Source organism: Eublepharis macularius, chromosome 5 (genome assembly GCF_028583425.1).
Source record: "Eublepharis macularius isolate TG4126 chromosome 5, MPM_Emac_v1.0, whole genome shotgun sequence".
Lineage (NCBI taxonomy): Eukaryota > Metazoa > Chordata > Lepidosauria > Squamata > Eublepharidae > Eublepharis > Eublepharis macularius.
This window is the reverse complement of record NC_072794.1, coordinates 37,821,723-37,842,912: the sequence shown is the minus strand read 5'-3', so window position 1 is coordinate 37,842,912 and position 21,190 is coordinate 37,821,723. Positions and strand designations below refer to the sequence as shown.

At 43.3% G+C, this 21,190-nt stretch overlaps 1 protein-coding gene across 1 annotated transcript in view; it reads right to left on the bottom strand.

Moving 5' to 3' along the window:
- The window catches only part of RGS13 (regulator of G protein signaling 13), a 28,650-nt gene extending 14,788 nt beyond the window's left edge, over positions 1 to 13,862 (bottom strand). The window contains exons 1-2 of the mRNA XM_054981218.1: positions 13,542 to 13,862; positions 5,805 to 5,873 (exon numbers count right to left, since the gene is read on the bottom strand). Of these exons, the coding sequence (XP_054837193.1) occupies positions 5,805 to 5,869 (65 nt within the window). The 5' untranslated portion in view covers positions 5,870 to 5,873; positions 13,542 to 13,862. The remainder of the gene's footprint in view (positions 1 to 5,804; positions 5,874 to 13,541) is intronic.
- Positions 13,863 to 21,190: the final 7,328 nt, after the last annotated feature.

Here is a 21,190-nt window from a genome sequence, read left to right as displayed (position 1 = left end):
AGAAGATTAACTTGCTGACGGAAGCATTCCAGGTTGTTATCGTTTGAAACCTTCAGCCTGTACTTTTCTGCAGGTGCTTTTGTAACACCTTTGGAACTCCGGCAGCTCCATGCTGTGTCACATTGCTCTAGTGTAGTTTGGTCACCTGGATTCTAATGACTTTACTTTGGTACAGTATTTGATGCAATGTATCTTAAATATTCTTGTGGCATAGTGGTATACTCATTAGGGTATTGGACTAGGATCTCTAGGAGCTGAGAGACCCAGGTTCAAGTTTCCCCTCTACCTTGGAAGCTAGCTGGGTGACCTTGGGCCATTTGTACCCACTCCTATCTCATGGCATTGCCATGAGGATAAAATGGAGGAGAGGAGAATGATGTAAGTTGCTTTGGGTTCCCTCTGGGGAGAAAGGGCAGCTAGTGTGGTGTACAGGACTAGGATCTGGGACACCCAGTTTCAGATCCCCAGCCTGTCATGGAAGCTTGTTGGGCCAGTCCCAGATTCTCAGCCTCGTCTACTTCATATGTTGGTTATCAGGACAAAATGGAGGAGAGGCAAGTTTTGGGTCCCCATTGGGGATGAAGGCAGGAGATAAACTAAGTAAATAAAAATAAATAAAATTTTCTGGGTGACTTTGGGCCAGTCAATCTCTCTCTCAGTCTAACCTACTTCATAGGGTTGTGGTATTAAAATGGAGGAAGGGAAAATGATGTACGCCACCCTGAACTCCTTGAAGAAGGAGTGAGATAAAAATATATTGAATAAATAAATAAAGGGTAACATAGAACAGACATAGACTTCTGTATCTGGAGCAGGTACGTTCCTAATGCAAGCAGCTCTCATATGAAGTAAAGCAAAGTGCATCTTACCAAGTCTGTGAATGCATCTGGAATTTTGAGGGGCATGCCTCTATTAAGCAGAGAATAATAGAGGCCGAGAGGCAACACGACTTAAACAGAACCAAAATGTTTCTATTTGACCCTGACCCCATGATTAGTCTAACCCCTATGCCTTATCTTTATAATCATGAACATAGGAGAGCCTTCACGTTTATGCGATGGGACATTTTGCCCTCTGCTGTACGTGAAGGTAGATGCAAAACAATGCCACTAGAAGAACGTTTGTGTCCCTGTGGTGATGGGAAATAGAATCACTAGAACATGTCATCTTTGACTATAAGATATACACACAACTACAAGAAGATTACATAAGGCCTATACTTTCTGCCCATCCGGGAAGACAATGAGCTTTTCTCCTTTCAAAAATGCTCTCAGATAGATCCCAGGAGGATATAACATCTAAGGTTGCCAAATTTGGCTGGATGGCAATGAAGAACAGGAGATTGTTCATTACTAATTAAGGATAGTCTTGTATATGGTTTTATGATATCTGATTTTATGATATACTAAATTCTAAATTTTAAACTTTTTAATGTAACGTAAGGCAATGTAATTTATCACTATACTTATGTACCTTTTAAACTGTATGTTCTATTTTTATTCTTGTAATATCCTTGTTGGTCTAGGACTGTAATAAATCTGATTTGATTTACAGAGAGGCATGCCTCAATTTTTGAGGGAAATGTTGAGAGGAATTTTGGGGATATGCAGCCAACCACAAAATGGGGATATGCAACCAACTACAAAATGGCTACCATGGGGATTGGGGCCAATCACAAAATGATGGAAGGTTTCAACCCAAGCTACTCCTATGATGGAGGCAGCTGTTTCTGAATTTATGCCTCCTGGGCTCTTCTGAACCATTTCCTTCACCAAGGAGAAGAAAGAAAGCTAGAATTGGTTCTTTGCTTTGGGGAAGTCGGAAGTGGCTATCAGAAAACATATTAGCAGGCACCATTGTGCCAACAGGCACCGTGCTGGGGATTGCTGAGATATAGGACATCAGACACGCACAAGTCTTTTAGACTAACTGTGCATATCACTTACACAGTCATATTGAAACTATAGGAGCATTATTTTTTCTTCTTCTCATGGCCCTCTGGATCATGGCCCATATGCTTTAAATGTATGTGTGAGATCCATACAGTGCGGTTTGTTCTGTTTCTCACAGATACCCAGCTTGGAGATCAAACCAAGACTTGCCCTGATGAATCCAGATTTATCTTTAGCTTTAGCATATGCTATATAACAATGCCTAAAAACAGATGTTGCCACAGATTTAACTCTCAAGCTATATCTAACAGTTGCAACAGAAAAAAATTCCCAGCAAGAGTAAATGATACCATGATGACATTAAAGTTTGCAATGAATGTCAAAAACTACCTGAAATATGCAGTGCTTTCTGATATGAATATGAACCCCAAATAAGGTAAATAGGTAGTTTCTTTTCAGTTTTAGTGTATACTAGTGCTGCTGAGAGCTATCTTGTGCCCCTAGACCATGATCCCCACTGGAGCTGATGGAGGCCCAGCACAAACATTCACTCACTCACTCACGCACCCACCCACCCGTCCGTCCGTCCGTCCGTCCATCCATCCATCCATCCAAAACATTGATTAGCCTCCTTTCTACCTTGCAGGAACTCAGGGCAGCTTACAATATAAGGTGGTTTACAACATCAGATTAAAGCAAATCACATGGCTTCCCCAGTAACTTAGTCCCCTGGAATATTGTTCCCTCACCCCCATCCCGGTATACTCCAAAGTTTTTCAGGGACCTCAGACAGCTAATCTGTTAGGACCCCTTTCAAAGCCACAAACATATTCAAGCACTGATTGTTAAAAAAAATCTTACACATTTATTTAAAAAACTCACACTAGAGAGAAGCATATTATGCAAGTAAATTAGAACTGGCACTTTTGGTACCTAATTGCTATACAGCACTGAATTATTTTAATCCCTGCCCCCAAGAGTAGCTATTGCGTTTTATCCATTGTTCAGTTTATTTCCTTTATTCTTAATTTCTGTTTATGCAGACAAACTAATTAAAAGGCACAAACATGGGGCGTATGTTTACATGACATTATAACAAACATATACATTAATAATGTAGGACTGTGTTCTCTTTCTGCTACACAGAAAGCTCCTAAGCTTTTATATATACAAATGTTCTACAAGTTGATGTCCTAAGATCATTTCATATTTCTGACTTTACCCTGGAAGTTTGGAAGAGGAACACGGATGGGTCTGTCAGCCCTAGCTGAGAATAAAGGCTTTCCTCCCTGCATATGACTTTAGTCCAGAAGGAGCAATACAGAGTTTTGTTTTGTAAAATACCCAGAAAGTAATATAATATAATATAATATAATATAATATAATATAATATAATATAATATAATATAATATAATATAATATAATATAATATAATATAATATAATATAAACATTCGATTTATATACTGCCCTTCAGGACAATTTAACACCCACTCAGAGTGGTTTACAAAGTGTGTTGTTATTAGGGGTGTGCACGGGGCAAAAATTCAGTTTTCCCGCTTTAGGTTTACTAAAAGTGGGGAAATGATCTGTAAGAACCCAAAAGCCAATTGATTTGGTATGCCCCGTAAAGATTCGGAGCGTACTGAAGTGAGTCGGGAAGCTGCTTGTCTCCAAGCCTCCCCCAACCCAGCCCCCCAATTAGTCCCCTGTCCTCTGCACCCCCACCTCACCTCACCCCACTCCACCCCACCCCACTCCATTTACCTGGCTGTGGAACCAGGAAGAAGACCAGCTGGGCAGTGGGAAAGGCCGGAGCTGGCTCCTCCACCACCTGCACCACCTCCTCCTCCACCACAGCGGCCAGCTAGGCAGCGGGGAAGCCCGGAGCCAACTCCTCCACCGCCTGTGCTGCCTCCTCCTCCACTGAAGCAGCCAGCTGGGTGGTGAGGAAGGCCCAGATCAGTTGCTTGGTGGGGATCTCCCCGTCAAACAGCTGATCCATGGATTTAAATGCTCTTTCTGTGCTGCTTTGTAGTGGCATGGAAAGAGGCATAAAACCCCCACCGGCTGGATCAGCTGCTTGGCGGGGATCTCCCCGCCAAACAGCTGATCCATGGGTTTAAATGCCCATTTGTGTGCTGCTTCGCAGCAGCATGGAAAGAGGCATTTAAACCACCACCATCTGGATCAGCTGCTTGGTGGGGATTTCTCCAGCCAAGCAGCTGATCGCAGGGGTTAAATGCCCCTTTCCATGCCGCTGCAAAGCGGCACAGAAAGGGGCATTTAAACCCCTTAATCCAAAGTTTCCTGAAGCAATACAAATCACTTCAGGAAGCTTTGTTTTGGGGTTTCTGAATCCGGCCCATCATGCCAAATCATTGCAAATCAGGTCCGATTCGGGTACTTTACCTGAATCAGAAACCTGTATCGCACACTCCTAGTTATTATTATTCACGTGACAATTACCCTGTGAGGTAGGTGGGGCTGAGAGAGCTCCGAGAAGCTTTGACTGACCCAAAGTCGCCCAGCTGGCTTCAAGTGGAGGAGTATTGCTCCTTGAAAACCTCCTGTATGTGCGCTGTCTGTAATTTGCTTGTGTGGAAGAGAGCATACCCTCAGAGGAATCATACATATTTGCTGACAACAGTTAATTGATGGTATAAAATACATCTTTAAAGCACAAAAGGAAATCAGGCACATGCTGAATCCATAAGCTCTATGAAGTACGTTGACAAGAGAGTACTACTCTTTTCCAAATGACAGAATTTTTCCTTTTGATTCTGTTTTGTGGGAGTTTCTTTTGATAAAGTTCTTTGCAAAAGCTGTAACCAGAAGATAACTAGGTAGTTGTAAATGAGAGTAATACTCTAAGGGAGTATCCAAGTTAACCCTGATTTATTTGTTCCATTGGTTTCAATGGGAGTTTAGTCAGAACTTGCCACAGCCTTTGTGTTTGATAAGGAAAATTCAGTTCCTTGGAATCTGATCAGAGTTTCCTCCATGAGAAAATTAATAACAGTGGACACATTTCTCTGAAAATCAGCTTGTCCACTGCAGTTAATCTTTTCTTTCAATGCACTCCCACAAGAGCACATTGGCTGTATTTTAGGGCACACTTTCAGGGGCTGCACAGACCTGACGACTTGTATGAACTGGCTGTACACCCTAGAATATTCCCTGGAATGCCTTGCAATGCACAGAGTTCTGAGCAAGCAGGAGACGCTTGCACAGAGGTTCCATAGCATCTGGATGTTTTCCTAAAGGCAGCTTGTAAAGCATTGAGTTTTTAGTCCAGCTTGGTTTCTTAATTGTATCACCCCCCCCCCCCAATATCATTTGATATTTGTTGCTCTCCCAGGTTTTTTCCCAGCGTTTCCCCCATGTTTTTACAGACCCCTGGAAAAGAACACAGAAGAGCAACAACTGGCAAATGATACTGTTTGTAAGGGAGGGGGGAAATGGATGTTATTAAGAAGCTAAGCTGCAGTGTTTTTTGGTTTTTTTCCTTAAAAAGGGAGGTACTGGTAGTTGTGATGTTTGCTGCCTTGGAGGCCCAGTCTTGCCAGCTGAAAAAGGTGCTGCTACTGTGGAAAGAAGTTCTGGTACTGTGTAGTGGTGCATGCTCCGTGCAAAAACTGTCAGACTAAGCCCAGCAAGCTTCCATGGCACAGTAAGAATTTGAACCTGGGTCAGTCAGATCCTAATCTGACACCCTGATCGCAGTACCACACTGGCTCTGAATAAAACGGATTTATGCCTGCAATATAGATCTGCCCTAGGTAGCCTTTGGGGAACCTTGAAGAATTGTGTGAACTTGAGAAGATTCATTTTAACAACACCAAGTTCTTGATCTTGTTCTTCACCTTCTGTTCTATAAATCATGTGGATTTAAGATTGCTTTGTACTTACTTAGAAGTGATTCCATTTGTGCCATCTCGGAATAAGTTACAAAGCCAACAGATGCTGGGACTCATTATCCTAGGTGAAGAAAACAAACAAAATATTTTAAAGCTCTTGATGTATACTGTATCATAATAGTTACTTTACTTCCCCCACTACAGTTAAAGTACAGGAAGATGTAACATTAAAAGAGGAAGTATGTGGGTGTATAGCGGGGGGTGGGGGGGGGAAGAGGTTCTTCCCAAAGATATGGCCTTCATCTCTTTAGCTGAAATGTACCTTTTTCTCTCCTGGGATGAATGCTGGTAAAACAAAACAATGCCCCTCCTCCATTGTTCTGTAGCTTTTTACACTATTTCAGTTCAAATGCAGAAGGGCTGCCTGTGAACAGGAGCAATTAGCTGGTATCTGTGACTTGACAAAGCACCCCACTCTCTGGAGTAGTTTTGTAGAAATGTTCAGGTTTTTTTAAAATAATGTGACAGAGAAATATATCCGTAAAGTGAAATCAGAAAGCTATACATTCCAGTTGGAAAACTGCCCAATTTGGATAGATGGAGTGTTATAATAATATCAAGCAAAGCAAGCAAGCAAAGCAGCAACATTTATTGGCATTATATTCATATTAATGACAGAAACACTCCACAGAATTAGAGGTCAGTCTACAAATACATAGCTCGCCTCATAGATGCAAAATACAAAAATTTAGCTACAGTTCTGATCACCTTTTGGTTCTGAGAAGCTAACAGAAAGATAATTTTACATTCATCAGGTTTCCCTATTTGCTCTCTCAGCAAGGGATCAATAAATGTGGGGTGTATATCACAATAATAAGTGCAGTAGAAGAAAACATGTTCCAGGGTTTCTATGTCCCGCCAAGCACAAGTGCATAACCAGTTGCCGTTTTGTCCCATAAAGTATCGCGGAGGGTAACGCATTAAACCGAGTTAGCAAAAATGCTCTGAGATAATGTGGGGCCATTAAACAGGTAAGATACTCTGCCCTATACCCATGGGGCAAACCCCCCAAACCCAGGGATGAGTATCGGCCTTTTGCAAGACTCCTAAGATTCTGGATCTTGATGTCAAGGAGTCTTTGTCTAATTAGTGCATAAGCTGATTTTTCTGTGAGGGAAAATAAATCTTCAATATTAATCCCTATTGAGTTACTTTTCCCTTCTATTAGGTTTAGCCACATAGATGACTGAGACTCCATCAACATATGAAATATGAGGCTATCCTTATTATTCTTAAAATGTAGGTGTAACCAAAATTTAATAGTATTAATCCATGCTTTAGGCTCAAGGAGTCTTTGATTGGTTTCAAGGCAGATGGCCACATAAGACACACACATGGGAAGGCCCAATATTTTCCATAGAAATGTAGATTTTTTTTTAAATTTCTAACATAGAAAACTACAAAAAACTACAAAAATATAAAGGAAAAAAGGGGACTGGGGAAAAGGGAAGAGCAACATATAAACAGAAAACACACACTACATCTACATGTCTTGTATTCCCTTCATACTGCAATTTTTCTTTAAAGTTAACTTTCTAATATGCTATCAGATTGGTAGATCTTATAAAATACAGACTACATTCAGGATCAGGTCTTCTCCCCCCCCCCGCGTCTCGGTCTCAGTTCTCTCTGTGCAGCTACAATAGCTGCGCTCGTTCCCTCCTCCCCCCCACTCTCCCCTTCAGACTTTGGACTTTCTTCTTGCTGAAACTCCTGATGGTTAAACAAAAAGTCCCTCAGCTGTACTTCCGATGTTATCTTGTAGGTTTGATCCTTGTATCTGAACCAGATGCCTTCCGGAAACAACCATTTATATTTTACTTCACAGTTCCTCAGGAAAGCCGCAAGTCTTTTATATTTAAATCTTCTTTTACGAGCCAAAAATGGAACATCCTTCAATATTTTAACCTTATTGCCCAGATAGTCCAAGTCCACATTATACGAATTATATAAGATGGTGTCCCGAGTCTTCTTAGATGAAAAGTCAATAATAATCTCGCGAGGCAGCTGACGCTTCATTGCATATTTTGAAGATGTCTGACGGACTTCCAGAATATCACTTTTTAACTCTTCTTTAGTTGCCTTTGCGAATGACGCCAAAAGTTCCGACACCAAATCTTTTAAATTTTCACTTTGTGCCTCTTTTACATTCTGAAGACGCAGTACCGTTTGGGCACGGTCCACTTGCAATCCTATTATTTGATTCTCCAAGAGCTTCACTTCTTTACTTGTTGCTTTCATGAGTACTACGTTTTCACGTGCAGACTGCTCTGCTCCAGATGCTGTTTCTTTAATGGTTTTCACTTCGCTTTCCACTGAATCAACCTTTTGCCCCATTTCATTTAACTTCGCTGCAAAGGGCTGCATAGTTTCAAAGACCGCTCGTCTGACCATCTCTTCCAGGGTTTCCCCCTTCCCCTGTAACATCGCCATCACCGATTTACTCATCGCAGGGCTCTGCTTTTTCGTCGCCATCTTAGGGGGGGGGGGGCGCCAGCTAAGTTTCGAAACTCTGTGAAGGGGAAGAAATCCAAGCCTTCTTAGCTTCAACTCCCACCAATCCTTCGCATACACTTAGAAATCAGAAGGGATTCGCTTACTTACAGGTTTTCACCTTAAATCTGCTTATTGCCGTTCTCCATGGCCCGGCGGCACGCGATGTGCTGCGCAAGTCTGCTGGCCTCCGTTGGAGCAAACAGGCAATTTACCCCCTGCATTGCTTTCAGGGGGTTCTTCCCGCCGCGCTCCGGACCCTGGCCCCCTCACTGGGAGTCCTGGGGGTTAACCCTCACAGGTCAACCGCCCGGTCAGGCTTCTCAGACGTTTCCTCCCGGACCTGCGGAGAGGAGCGTCCGACATGGCTGGGAAAACGAAACCGAATCCATAGAAATGTAGATTGTATTCTCTCCACTTCCTTGTTGAAAGCTATAATCCATACAGGTATTCCATAAAACAATCCTGCACTAATTTTGTAGTTGAATACTTAAATAGCAGTGGGCACAAATTGATTACCCTTGGTAAAAATAGAAGCAAGTGAGTGCAAGTACATTGCAGTTCACAGATTTCATCAATTCCCTTCTATGAGGAACCCAGCTGGCTCTGTAATTGAAATAGATTCCTAAATAATGAAAACTTTTGAAATGTTCAATCCTATTACCTCTTATATTCCATTTTAAGTGTTTGCACGCTTTTGCAAGATCCACGATTTTCGATTTCTCAAAGTTCAGGGTCAATTTGTTTATTTCACAGTAATCATAAAAGTGTGATAAAAGTCGTTTCATACCAATTTGTGAGAGGGAAAGTAAAACTGCATCATCTGCGTATAAAAGCAATGGAACATGGATTGCCCCAAGTCTGGGACCGTGGCAATCTATATCCTCCAAGAAGGGAGCAGATCATTAATAAAGAGGTTGAATAATAGTGTGGCTAAGATACAACCTCGTTTCACCCAAATATTTATTTGAATTTTTGGAGTTATATCTTCACAAGAGCATTTAACCCAACAAGTAGTGTTTTGATGTAACTTTTAAATAAAAAATAATAATCTCTTATCTATTCCAGCACTTATAAGCTTCTTCCAAAGGAATCAAAAGCTCCCTTAAGATCTAGAAAGGTCACAAACAATTTGGAGCCCTTCACTTTCTTATATTTATTCACAAGATGGCTAAGCACTACACAGTGATCTAAGGTAGATTTCCCGTGACAGAATCCAGCTTGTTCTGGTCCCAGAATTTGCCGCTCTGACACCCATACACTAAGTTTATTCGCTAAGTGTCCTGGATAAAATTTCCCTGCAATAGACAGAAGACTAATGGGTCTGTAATTACTTGGGAGTTGACAATCCCCTTTTTTGAATATTGGCAGGCACCAATATTGCATTTGTCCAAGCATCGGGTATTAAACCTGTCTTGTCCATTTCAGTAAATATAATATTTTAGAATACCATTATTACTGACATGGCCCTGATACATTGCACCTACTACCCTGTTCCTGTGCCACGCCCCCCCCACGGCCAAGTGAGAGGTTGTGGGGGGGGGGTGGAGGCTGGAGGCGAGGGACTGGGAAGGGACAATGGTCCTGGAGCAAGTCAAGCTGCACTGCCCTTGCTGTGCTAAGAGTCAGCACTGCAAACTCACTAGAACTGATGCTGGTCATTAACTCACTGCATCATCTCTCAAACTGGAAGCAACACAACAAGAGACATTTGGTGGGCTGACACCAGCTGCCAACTGCCATGGCTGGTGAGGAATTTGGCCCAATCGCCCCTGAGGATCAGGCAGAGTTGCTGGGGTTCAGCTCTGCTTGCTCCGGGCTCACTGGGTAGGGCTGGCTGGTTTTCCTGGCAATAGGTAGGAGGAAGTATTGGTGGGCAGAGAGGCAAACCACCAGGAATTTACCAGCAATCGCCTGGCTAGCCTACCTTCAGGGCAGTAACCCACCCGGAAATTTCCCTGTAAGTTAAAAGGCCTGTTCACCCTTGGCCTTCCAACAAGTGAATCATCCTGTACAATTTTCTCACCTCACCTCCATTATAGATAAGCAGAGGATCTATGCAGATTGGCAAATGGATCACCATGTACTGAGGAAGTCAGGTGCCCTGAGGAAAATGGCCTGTGATACCGGCTAAGTATACAAATGTGGTTTCTAGATGGCTGGGAATGCACTTCTTGAAGTTGAGGTATCCAGAATGTCTCTGGATGCCTGCTGGATTCCATGAAAGTAGATCATTCCTGTGAGTTGTGTTTAGCCTTGCTGTAAGCCTGTGTGGTACTGCAGTAAGAGTAGCAGACCTAGAACCTAGGAGACCTGGGCTGAAATCCCCACTTTGGATAAAACTTACCAGTAACTAGGGATATCCTTCTGGTATCCTGTTTTGTTTCCTGCTGGGCATTGGTCACTGACAGAAGAAAATGGAATGAGGTAGGAACACATATGACACTTCTGTTTTTTACTGGAAGTAACTTAAGTATGCTGGAGCATTGCTGGTGTGATAGGCCCCGCCTCTTATTTCCTCCTGATGGTTACTGGTTACAGCCTGGCAACCCTACTAGTGACATTGGTCCACTGTCTCAAAGTAGCCCACTTGATATGGTGGTTGTTGTGAGGATAAAATGAGGGAGAGGAGAACCATGTCTACCATCCTGGACTCCTTGGAGGAAAGGTAGGAAATGTGATGCTACAACTTATGTTAACCCCCCTCCAAACCCATGTCTTGGGGCTCTGGACTTCCAACCCCAAATCTGGCCCTGACAGTACCACTGAGATCTATGGCATAAAGTGAGGAAAATGTATTAGCATTCAACTGACATGTGCTGTCTAGTTGGCTTCTGATTAAAATATGAATGAGAAGGATTTTCCCCCCTCTCCCACGGTATATGAAAACTTCAAGTTTAAAGAGAGGTCTCCTGGATCTTGAAAGATTTACATGGAACAAATACAAAGGTGTTAAGCAAATCTCATGCTTGAGGGCTTGTTGAACAAACAGCATATTTGTACTTCCTGAAAGCTGGCTTCTGCTGCTCTTGGTCCATTTTTTTTTATTTATGCAAACCCATGCATAAGAATTGCATGAAGTTAGTAAATTTGCTTTTGCATAGCTGTTTAGAGTTCCACCCAGGTTGGGCTTATTCTACTGATGTGATTTAATCCCAGTTTCCATGAGAGGTGCCAGGCGTACAATTTGCACATTAACTCAATATTTCCCAGATTCTAACTGATGAAGGACTAAGTGTGATGGATAGGAGGCCACCCAGCTGTAACATCCTTGAGTCTATAGGAAGTGTTACCCCAGCATCCAGTCACCTTTCAGAGGGGGATGGAATCAGGGCCATATAAACCCATGGCCAGGCCCCTAGGCTTTCAGGTATTTTGGGCCCCCTCCAGCACTTCAATCTTTCACTCCACTACAGCTGACAGCCTGACCCTGTTACGGTACTAGACCGCAGTACATAGCCCTATATCCATTTTGAGGGTCTCCTGAGGAATTCTAGTCACATTTTAAAAATATTTTTATTGCGCAAGTAGAACTCTTCAGGAAAGCGCATTTTGGGGGTATAATTGTTCAATATTGTAATACTTTTAAGTGAATAAATTTTTTATTATTTATTAAAAATATATAATTTATGGATAATTGTTTTAATATAAGAGACAATTTGTTTCACTTCAATAAGGAAGCAGTTAATTATCTTATTAATAGAGGTTAATCAATTAATTGTAATTTATATGGGGGGGTGCCTCCGCAAAAAAAATTGACAGGCCCCTAGTCCCTGCGGGGCCCCTAGGTTTCAGCCGAGTTGGCCTTATGAATAATACAGCCCTGGATGGAATGTTGGAGGGAAATGCCGAAGCAGTTCCGTTCAGGGTTACCTCATGGAGAGAGCAGACAGTTTGGGGGTCTTTGTTTGCGAAAGAGCAGGCAGTTTCATGTATAGCCCTGGTTCCTAGTGTGGCAGAGTGGTTTAGCTCTACATCTGGGAGAGAACATATTACCCTGTCATCATGAAGCCTATCTCTGGTGATGAGCAGACCTGCTGCCATTTAGTCTGACTCTTGGGAAAGGGCAGATTGGAATCCTGTGTGTGAGAGGATCCAACCTGTGAAAGCCTGTTTGTAACCACAAGCATCAAAAGGAATTTAGATCAGGACCTAAAGCAAAGCTAGCTTAAGTTTAAGTGCCTCAGCCAGGTATCGCCTTTGAATGTGGGGAGACTTAGGCTGCTGTTCTGTTCTTTAAAAACCATCTATACATAAATAAATTTTCCTTGTTTTGTTGACTGGCCACACTTCAGTCTTGTTCCGCTGATGAACCAATACAATTAAGAATAACTCTATTTTTAGTTTTGTGAAGTTCCTTTCCTTGGGACTGAAGAATGAGGAATAGAAAAGGAAACCTGTTTCCCAGGGTCCAAATGATGTTTCTTCACATTATCAGCAGCACAGAAATGTTGTGCCATACAAGGCATAAAATATTTATGAGGTATGGAAGAATGTCACATCTTGGAAAGTCAGAGGTCCCTAAAACTGACTCTGCCAAAGGTGTTCCCAGTCAATCAACCTGTTATTTATTTATATTTTATTTATTTTTATTTTTTTTGCATTTGTACCCCGCTCTCCCCGCACACAAGCTCAGAGTGGCAAACAACAATCAGAGCGGCGATCGATCTGGCTTGACTGCCAGATATGAAGCGGGGGTCAAAGATCTTTATGGAAAAGATGCTCATAGAGCTGGATGGGCTGGCTTGGGAAGCTCGCTCAGAAATCTGCAACACTCATCCCTTTTCATTTCAGAGGGGTAGCCATGTTAGGCTGTCACAGCAAAATGGGGAGGCAATCATGTATCTGACAAAGCAGGCTCTAGCCCACCAAACTTATGCTGAAATAAAATCATGTCAGCGTTGGCCCCAAAGCTGAGTTAGGCTTCCCTCTTCTGCTGCAGCCTACTGAACCCTCTGGATTTCTGTTCTTGGGGTCAAAACAGCCTCTGTAAAAGGAACAACTGCAGGTTTAAATGGAACCGCAATGGGAAAGGGGAATTGGCAAAAATACACGCCCCCCCTTCTCTGACAGAAGTGCCATAACATCAACACAGCTACTATCATGGGGATAGAATTGCACCTTTGGATCCAACCCCTGGTCTTTAAAAGGCCAGGAGAGCCCTGTGGCTTTTAAAACTCTCTCCGTGTGGGGAGAAACAGAGAAAATACTGGGATTAAGCAAGTCTTGTACTCACCACAATATCCTCCAGGGCTTTGGGTTTTATTGCTGATGAAATAATTTGCTTCTGTTTGAAATCTGATATTGGTTTCTCTTTAGCAGCTGCAACGGCACTTGAGGGGCTTGTCTGCAAAAATATCCATTATCATATGGTTCCTCTTCATTTTTTTCCCTTAAAGAACCAAGATCTTACCCTTGGCAGTTGGGAATCGGATCCTCTCTGCCAATTCTGCTCTGTGACTTGCCGTTCATGAATCTACTTGCCAACATTACTTGTGGTGTGGATAAAAAAAAATGTTCCATTTGCCTTCAATGAACCATTGATAAGAGGATGTTTGTTCTGTGTCTCTCAGGATATCTTTACTGATCAACTAAACTGACTGAAGTTGTGTGTGTGTGTGTTTTGGTAGTAAAATGGTTGGCAGACAAGACCATTATTTTGTGACTAATATTTTCCAACCTTTATCGAATGATACTTCCTTTGTAAACTGCAAAGCCTCTTCCTTAAAGAACCAAAAATGACTGGGGACAAGAGATAAGTCTTAACACTCATCTTCCCATACTGACACATTTGTGGCCTGTTATCAAGAAATGCAACTGGCATTTTTTGTATGGTTATTGAGTTTTCAGGTCTAAAAAGTAGTTGTCATTCACATTTAACTATACTATTTAAATTGGCTTTCCCAATGAACATTTTAAGGAGGAGATTAAATTTTGGGTCCAAATCAGTACTTTTAGCATAGAGGAAACTTCTCTTGAAAAACAAGTTAGTTTTCAATCTCCCTCCCCCATCCAGTTTGGTTCCATTAGTTTTCCTGACTATAATACTATTGTGGTTGGCTAGCAAGTTGCAACCTCCTGAAATGGTCACCAAGATCTCAGAATGTCTTGGGAGTTCTCAGTGAGCGCTGCTTTATTAATTTAATGGTGTTTTAAACCTCAATAAAAATAATATTTTTCTGCAAATCTGGGGCATTCTTCACGTTTGCAGGAACCCTACACCATTGTCCATTTGTCCATGGCCTCTTTGTATGTTTTTTTAATTCACACTCTAGGGTCCAGTTCAGAATTCATTCTCCTCTTCTCCATTTTACCATCACAACAACCCTGTGAGGTAAATTAGGCTGTGTATGTGTGTCCCAAGGGCATTCAGTGAGCTTCCATGGCAGAGTGGGGATTCAAACTTGTGTCTTCCAGATCCTAGTTCGAGACAGTAACCACTACATTAAACTGGTTTTCATGAAATGGCTATGGATGAACAGTAGAAAGTAGCCAGGCCTGGGTAAGTCATGCAAGTTGGGTTGTAGCAAGTTGCCCAGTGGTTTCTGCTGGGTCTGGCCCCAATGAACTTAATTTTTTTTAAAAAATCCCATTTTCACCATAACTAAATTAATATTTTAATAAATTAAATATACTTCAGCTAAAGAGCGGAGTTCCTAGCTCTTTTTCTGTCTCACCAGATGCCTAAAAGTGATGCTCAGAAGGTACTGTTTGAATTTTACTAGCAAGTGGTTGTCCTTATCTCCACTAGAAAAGACCTAACCTAAGGGAGAGACAGCATGATGTAGTAGTTCTGAATTCATATCCCTACCATGTCATGAAGTCCACTGGGAGTGCTTGGGCCAGACACACATTCTCAGTCTAACCTTCTTCACATGATGGTTGCAGGGATGACAGCATGAAAGACCAACACCATACGCTTCCCTGAGGTCCCTGGAAGAAGGGCTGCATAAAAAGTGTGTTACAAGGGCACAAGTGGCGCTTTGGCTTTCTATTCTTTATATCTGTTGTTGAGTATCCATGTTGTGGCTGCACAAGTTGGTTAAAGTTCTTAAATTCCTGATGTTTCTCCAATCCCATCTCTGATTTATTTTTAAGATCAATGGATTTTCTTCAATGATCATCACTTACTCCATTCTGTGTGAACAACTGAATCTGAGATTGTACCAATGACAAGAATTTGTTTCAGATGAGTATCTGTAACAAGGCTTTATTGTCAGCATTCATGCACATTTTCACATCAAAGCGTGCTTCAAAACTGAGAGCATATTTAAGAGAGCCAACACTGTAGCTCTGAACAAATGATCATCATTAGCTTATATCCAACAAGAATCATTTGTGGAGCAGGTTCTCTGAATTCCCAGCATTAATTTCAAAGAAAGAGTAAGTCTCTAGCCCCTTTCCTTACAAAGATATGTTCCCCCTCCCCTTGTATCTCTACAGGCCATGGCAAGAGACTTATTTTTTAATAAAAGCTGAGAATTTGGAAAATATGTTACACCTATTTGTAACAACAGTATATCAATATAACAATATTCTAGTGCTGCTGATTTTTTTTAAAAAGCCTATTTGGTGGTGGGGAGAGGATGTCCGTTGGAGAATCCTTATGTTGAAATGAATATGATGTGAGCAGCTATACCGGAGAAACCAAGGGTTTGGTGACTATCCAGTAAATTGTGCCCAGGAAGAAGTATATTTTACGAAATCGGAATGGTAAAATATGCACACATAATCCCGTCGGCACATCCAGATTTCAGTTTGGCTTGGACTGGAGTCAGCCCTATTTGCTACTCCGGCTCTCCATCTGCATGTTGGTGAACTCCTATTGCAGTTGTTGCATGGATCATCTATTCATCTTGTAGAACATGTATATGATGTTTTATTGTATTTATTGATATTATATTTACTGTTTATATTTATACAGCACTTTGCACTTTTGCACCATTGCACTAATATATGAATTATAAACATTTGGATATATTGCCTTGACTGTGTATTCCTGGGGACTGGGTCAAGCAAAATGGCTGCCATGTAAACCAGAAAGAACAAATTAATCTGCCCACACAGCAGCCCTTCAGACGGTGATAATTCCCAAAGCTTTGGAGCAAAGCAGGATTGAGAAAATTCAGAGAAAAGCCAGGGAACCTGCCAGAGGTGCACAAATGAACCACAATGCTGTGGGGAAGCAGGGCAGGGGAACCTCTTCCCAAAAGTATTGAACTCAAGACACATAATTTGTGTGGAATCTCCCTTGGTCTGTTTCCACTATAGGGCTGTCATTTCCTCCAGTGTCGAAATTGGGGGATGGGAGGGGGTCCATGAGGGGAATGATGTCATTCTCGGCATGACAACGAAGGCTCTGGAGCATATGGGGTATTTTGCTTAAAATCAGCTTTTTTGCTTAAAATCACATGCTCCTTCATTCTTAAACAGCAGAAATGGCACCAGAGGTGTTTTTTAAAATTCAAAAACTAGTTTATTTATTTTAGAGGGGAAAGGTCAAGTGAAATCAGGCTTGAAAATTTCTGAGGCAATTCAACATATATCTACCTCTAAGGTAAAATCGGTATTTGCACAGACTTTAGTTCTTATGCTTTTCACAGATACTTAAATGTTTATGTTTTGAGGCTTTTGTTCCCTTGGTTTCCCCCTCCCCACTCTAGTATACTTTCTTTTAGTATTCTCTTTCTCTTTTGGAATTAGGAATGCTGGTACACGCTTTCTAGTGCCCCAATCCACTTTGCTCCAAAAACCAATGCTTTCCTTCAGTAGTTAACTGAATCTAAAGGTCTCCACAGTAGAGATGGGCACAAAATGGAACAAGAACCAAAAGGAATCATGAACTGGCCCGGTTCGTAGTTCGCGGACCAGTGGTTCGTGAAAGCTCGTTTCCATGAACTTCCACGAACTGGTCTGTTGTTCATTGGGTTCGTTTTAAAAAGTAATTTCCCTTTCTGTGCCGCTGGGGCATTTAAACCCGTGGGGCATTTAAACCTGTGGATCAATTGATTGTCGGGGAGATCCCCAACAAGCAGCTGATCATTTAAACAGTGGGGCGTGGCTGCCGGGCCAGGAGTTCCCAGCCGGCCAACCAAGCCCCACTCGCAGTTTATACAGCCATTTCCCCGCCTCTCCGAGCAGTGGGGAAATGCCCATTTAAACTGCGAGTGGGGCTTCGCTGGCCATCCAGGAGTTCCAGGCTGGCCAGCCATGCCTCACCTGCTCTTTGAATGGGCATTTCCCCACTGCTCCAAGCTGCAGGGAAATGGCCATTTAAACTGCAGCTGGGGCTTGACTGGCTGGCCGGGAACTCCCAGCCAGCCAGCCAAGCTCCACCCGCTCTTTAAATGGCCATTTCCCACCACTCACTATAAATGGCCATTTCCCACTGCTCACTTTAAATGGCCATTTAAACTGCGGGCGGTGTTTGGCTGGCCAGCTGGGAACTCCTGGCTGGGCAGCCAAGCCCCACTGTTTAAATGATCAGATTGTTGGGGATCTCACCAACAAGCAGCTGATTCATGGGTTTAAATGCACCTTTTCATGCCACTGCAAAGCAAAGGGGCATTTAAACCCCATGAAGTATGAACCACGAACCGGTTCACGAACTTGCCCCAGTTTGTGGAAGTTGGTGGTTCATGGTTCGTGAAAATGCCCGAACCACGAACCACACAGTTAATTTTTTCACAGTTCATGCCCACCTCTACTCCACAGGCAATTTCCAACCACACCTGACCAGGGATCTCTTCACTCTCCAGAGGTACCTTACTGTTTGACTGGGTAGGGAAATTCTCCTCTCCTTAGAAGACTTATCCTTTTTCTTTGGCCCAATAGGGAGTCTGCATCTATTCCCCATACCTCCTTGCTAATGTTGCACAGACAAAGGTACCCCTCTGTTCCCACCCATTCCAGGAACAGAGAGTGAAGACAAACAAGGGTGCTGAGAAAGGAAGGATTATTGCAGTAGGGAACACTGCTCAAAGCAGGCCTCTAAGTGTTCAACTGAATAAATGAACACGTCCTCTTATACTACAGTTACATCATTAAAGTATCATTTTGCAGGGTGATCAATCATTGGCCTTTACATACACCTGGCTGCTTTGGCACTAATTAATTGGTTGCCGTCTACTTCTCATTCTAATTCTCATGATATCTCTACAACTATTGTGTGGCCTATCACATTGCTACGTTCTGATTTTGCCTTTATATGGTTATGCAGACCCCTTACTCAAACACCGGTCATTTCCACACAGCTTACCTTATTCTGCAAAATAGCAAAATCTCACGAGAAGACGCTGTTATCACGTCTTCTCGCATGATAACAGCGTCTTCTCACTCAATAACAGCGTCTTCTCGCGAGATTTCGCACGAGATTTCGCTATTTTGCAGAATAAGGTAAGCCGTGTGGAAACGGCCACCATAAGCGACATGTTAGTAGTCATGTATCTCCACAGGAGGAGAAGGGGTTTATGCTCTCTCCTTATCATCTTTGGAAGGAAATCATCCTTGGAATGTGCTTTGTCTTTGTTCCTCACTAACCTTCTCCAGTTTCCCAGCCGGTGTCAAAACTGCTCTCCCTTAGGACTTTGGCTGTCCCAACTCTTCATACTCAATTCCTCTCTGCTAGGACTGAAAACAAACTCTCCTCTTTCCAGCTCATGCTACCCAGTCAGATGCCTTAGAGTAGCCTGTCACTCAAAGCTCTTTGTTTTTGTGAAACAGTCCTGCAGCTGTGTGTACAGCGCTTCCAGGCTTGTTAAAACATGCAGTCCATCACACCTTTGTTGTTGCACCATGAATGATGTCATTCCCTGCATGACAACAAAGTCATGCTCCAGAGCTCCCAGGCCCGTTTCCCACACATTTCTCTTCCGCAAGAGGCAGCAGGGGGCAGAGGCTGGGAGTGAGGGATCCCCTGCCCCACTGGGAGACTGGGAATTGACATGGGCACGATCCAAAAAATAATCCCGATTTAGCTGATCATGATTCCGCGGCGCTGCCGAACCCGGGTACCTGAACCTCACCCATCAAGTCCCATTTCCGATACAGAATCGGGAATCGGGAATCAGGAATCAGGAAGGCCGACGCAGGAGGGTGCCCCACCACCAACACTCCCCCAGACCAGAGTGACCAGGCACTAGAGTGTGTAATACTGTGTGAGCCCTCAGCCAAGGAGGTGCCCACTGAGCTTGGCCCCAGAGCTAGACGGCAGCCCTGGAATCAGAGAGAGAGAATAGGAATAGAGCCTAACCCCAGCTGCAACACTCCCCCCCAAACCTGAGCCCTCAGCCGAGGTGCCCACCGAGCTTGGCTCCAGAGCTAGGCGGCAGCCCTGGAACCAGAGGAGATAGCTCCCTATTCCCTAATTCCCTATCCGCTGAAGCCCAAAGCTAAAGCTCCCCCCTCCTCTCTTGCGCTTTCTCTCTCCAAAAGCGGCAAGCGAGAGCTCGCCTCTGTCCCACTCCACCCGCGAGCGGAAAGTGAAACTTTGTTGCACAGCACATGGCTATTTATAAAGCCTGGGTCTGCTACGCAGGAGGGCTGTGTTTGGCCGTAAGAACTGCCTCTCAGGCTTTGCAGGGATGAGATTCGAGTGCCCATGGCTACCGAAGAACACCCCCTTCCCCTGCCCTCCCCTCTCTTCTCCCAAATGGACGAGACGGGCGCGTGCTTTTCTGGCTGCTCCGTGGTTGGAAGGAAGCCCTGCTGATCAAGGAAAGCTGGGCTTCCATTCGTGTTTCCAGGGCGACAGAAGGAGGGCAAACAGCTCCGGCATTCCCCAGGCTCCGTTTCCACAGGGCTCCGTTCCCTCGGGAACAGATGGCTGGCGCCAGACTGTCTGCAGACTGCAATCCCGAACGTAAACCAATCGATCCGATCGAGACCCGATAGAGTGCCCCACCCGAGCGCTGAACCAGGAGCCGTGGACGGAACCGATCAGCCTGGTCCTGATGGCGCAAACGACAAAATCGGGGCAATTTTCAGACTGTAATTCCAATCGTGCCCACGTCTAACTGGGAACCCTGTTCCATTGTGAACTGTAATAATTCTTGTACAACTCAAATGCTTAACATCCTAAACTGCGTGAAGAATTTATCTGAAACTTGAAATGCTGAAAGACAGATCTGAGAATGCTCTTGATTCAATTGTGTCACGAGGAAGCAATCAGCATAACTAATCAGCTCAACCAAAGCCTGGCATATACATTTTAGCTATTTTACCACCAAAATGGAGGAGGGGGCATGCAAGTCACACTATTTATGTTGTTGGGCTGCATATGGCTCTTTGTCTTGTTCACCTCTGTGAAAGATCTACAACCTAAGAGAGGACCTGGTGGCAAAGGAAGGCCTCACCCACAGCAGTTGTAAACAAAAAAGCTACAACAATAGTTCCTGTTATCTCAGCGGTGCAATCTGATAGTGTAAAATAGATTGCCTTGTTCCATTTCAGTCAAAAACATTTCAATTTGATCTTAAATTAAAATGGTCTCTGTGCATATTCTCACCAAAGAACAAATGTATCTAGCAGTTTTGAAGGTTCTGGGAAATTAATAACTCTGTAGGAGGCTTTGCTGTACTGTGAGAAACATTTTGTCAATGTTGCCCCCTGCGGTCAGCAGCTGTGGCCAGAAACTGTGGTTAGCAGCAGCCTCTCATTTATTAATATTTATTTAAACAGGTTTAGCTTGAACAAAACATGACCCAAAGCAGGCCCAGGTCAGCATTTCTTGAGTTTATTCACCACGATTAGTTCACACATGCACGCAACAGTCCTCAGTTGAGTGCCATGGGGCTGCTACCCAGACCACAATCAAGAGAGAGCTCAGCTGGAGGGGCCAGTTATATGAACTGGTACTAAGAACAACAAAAGCACCTCCTTGCCAAT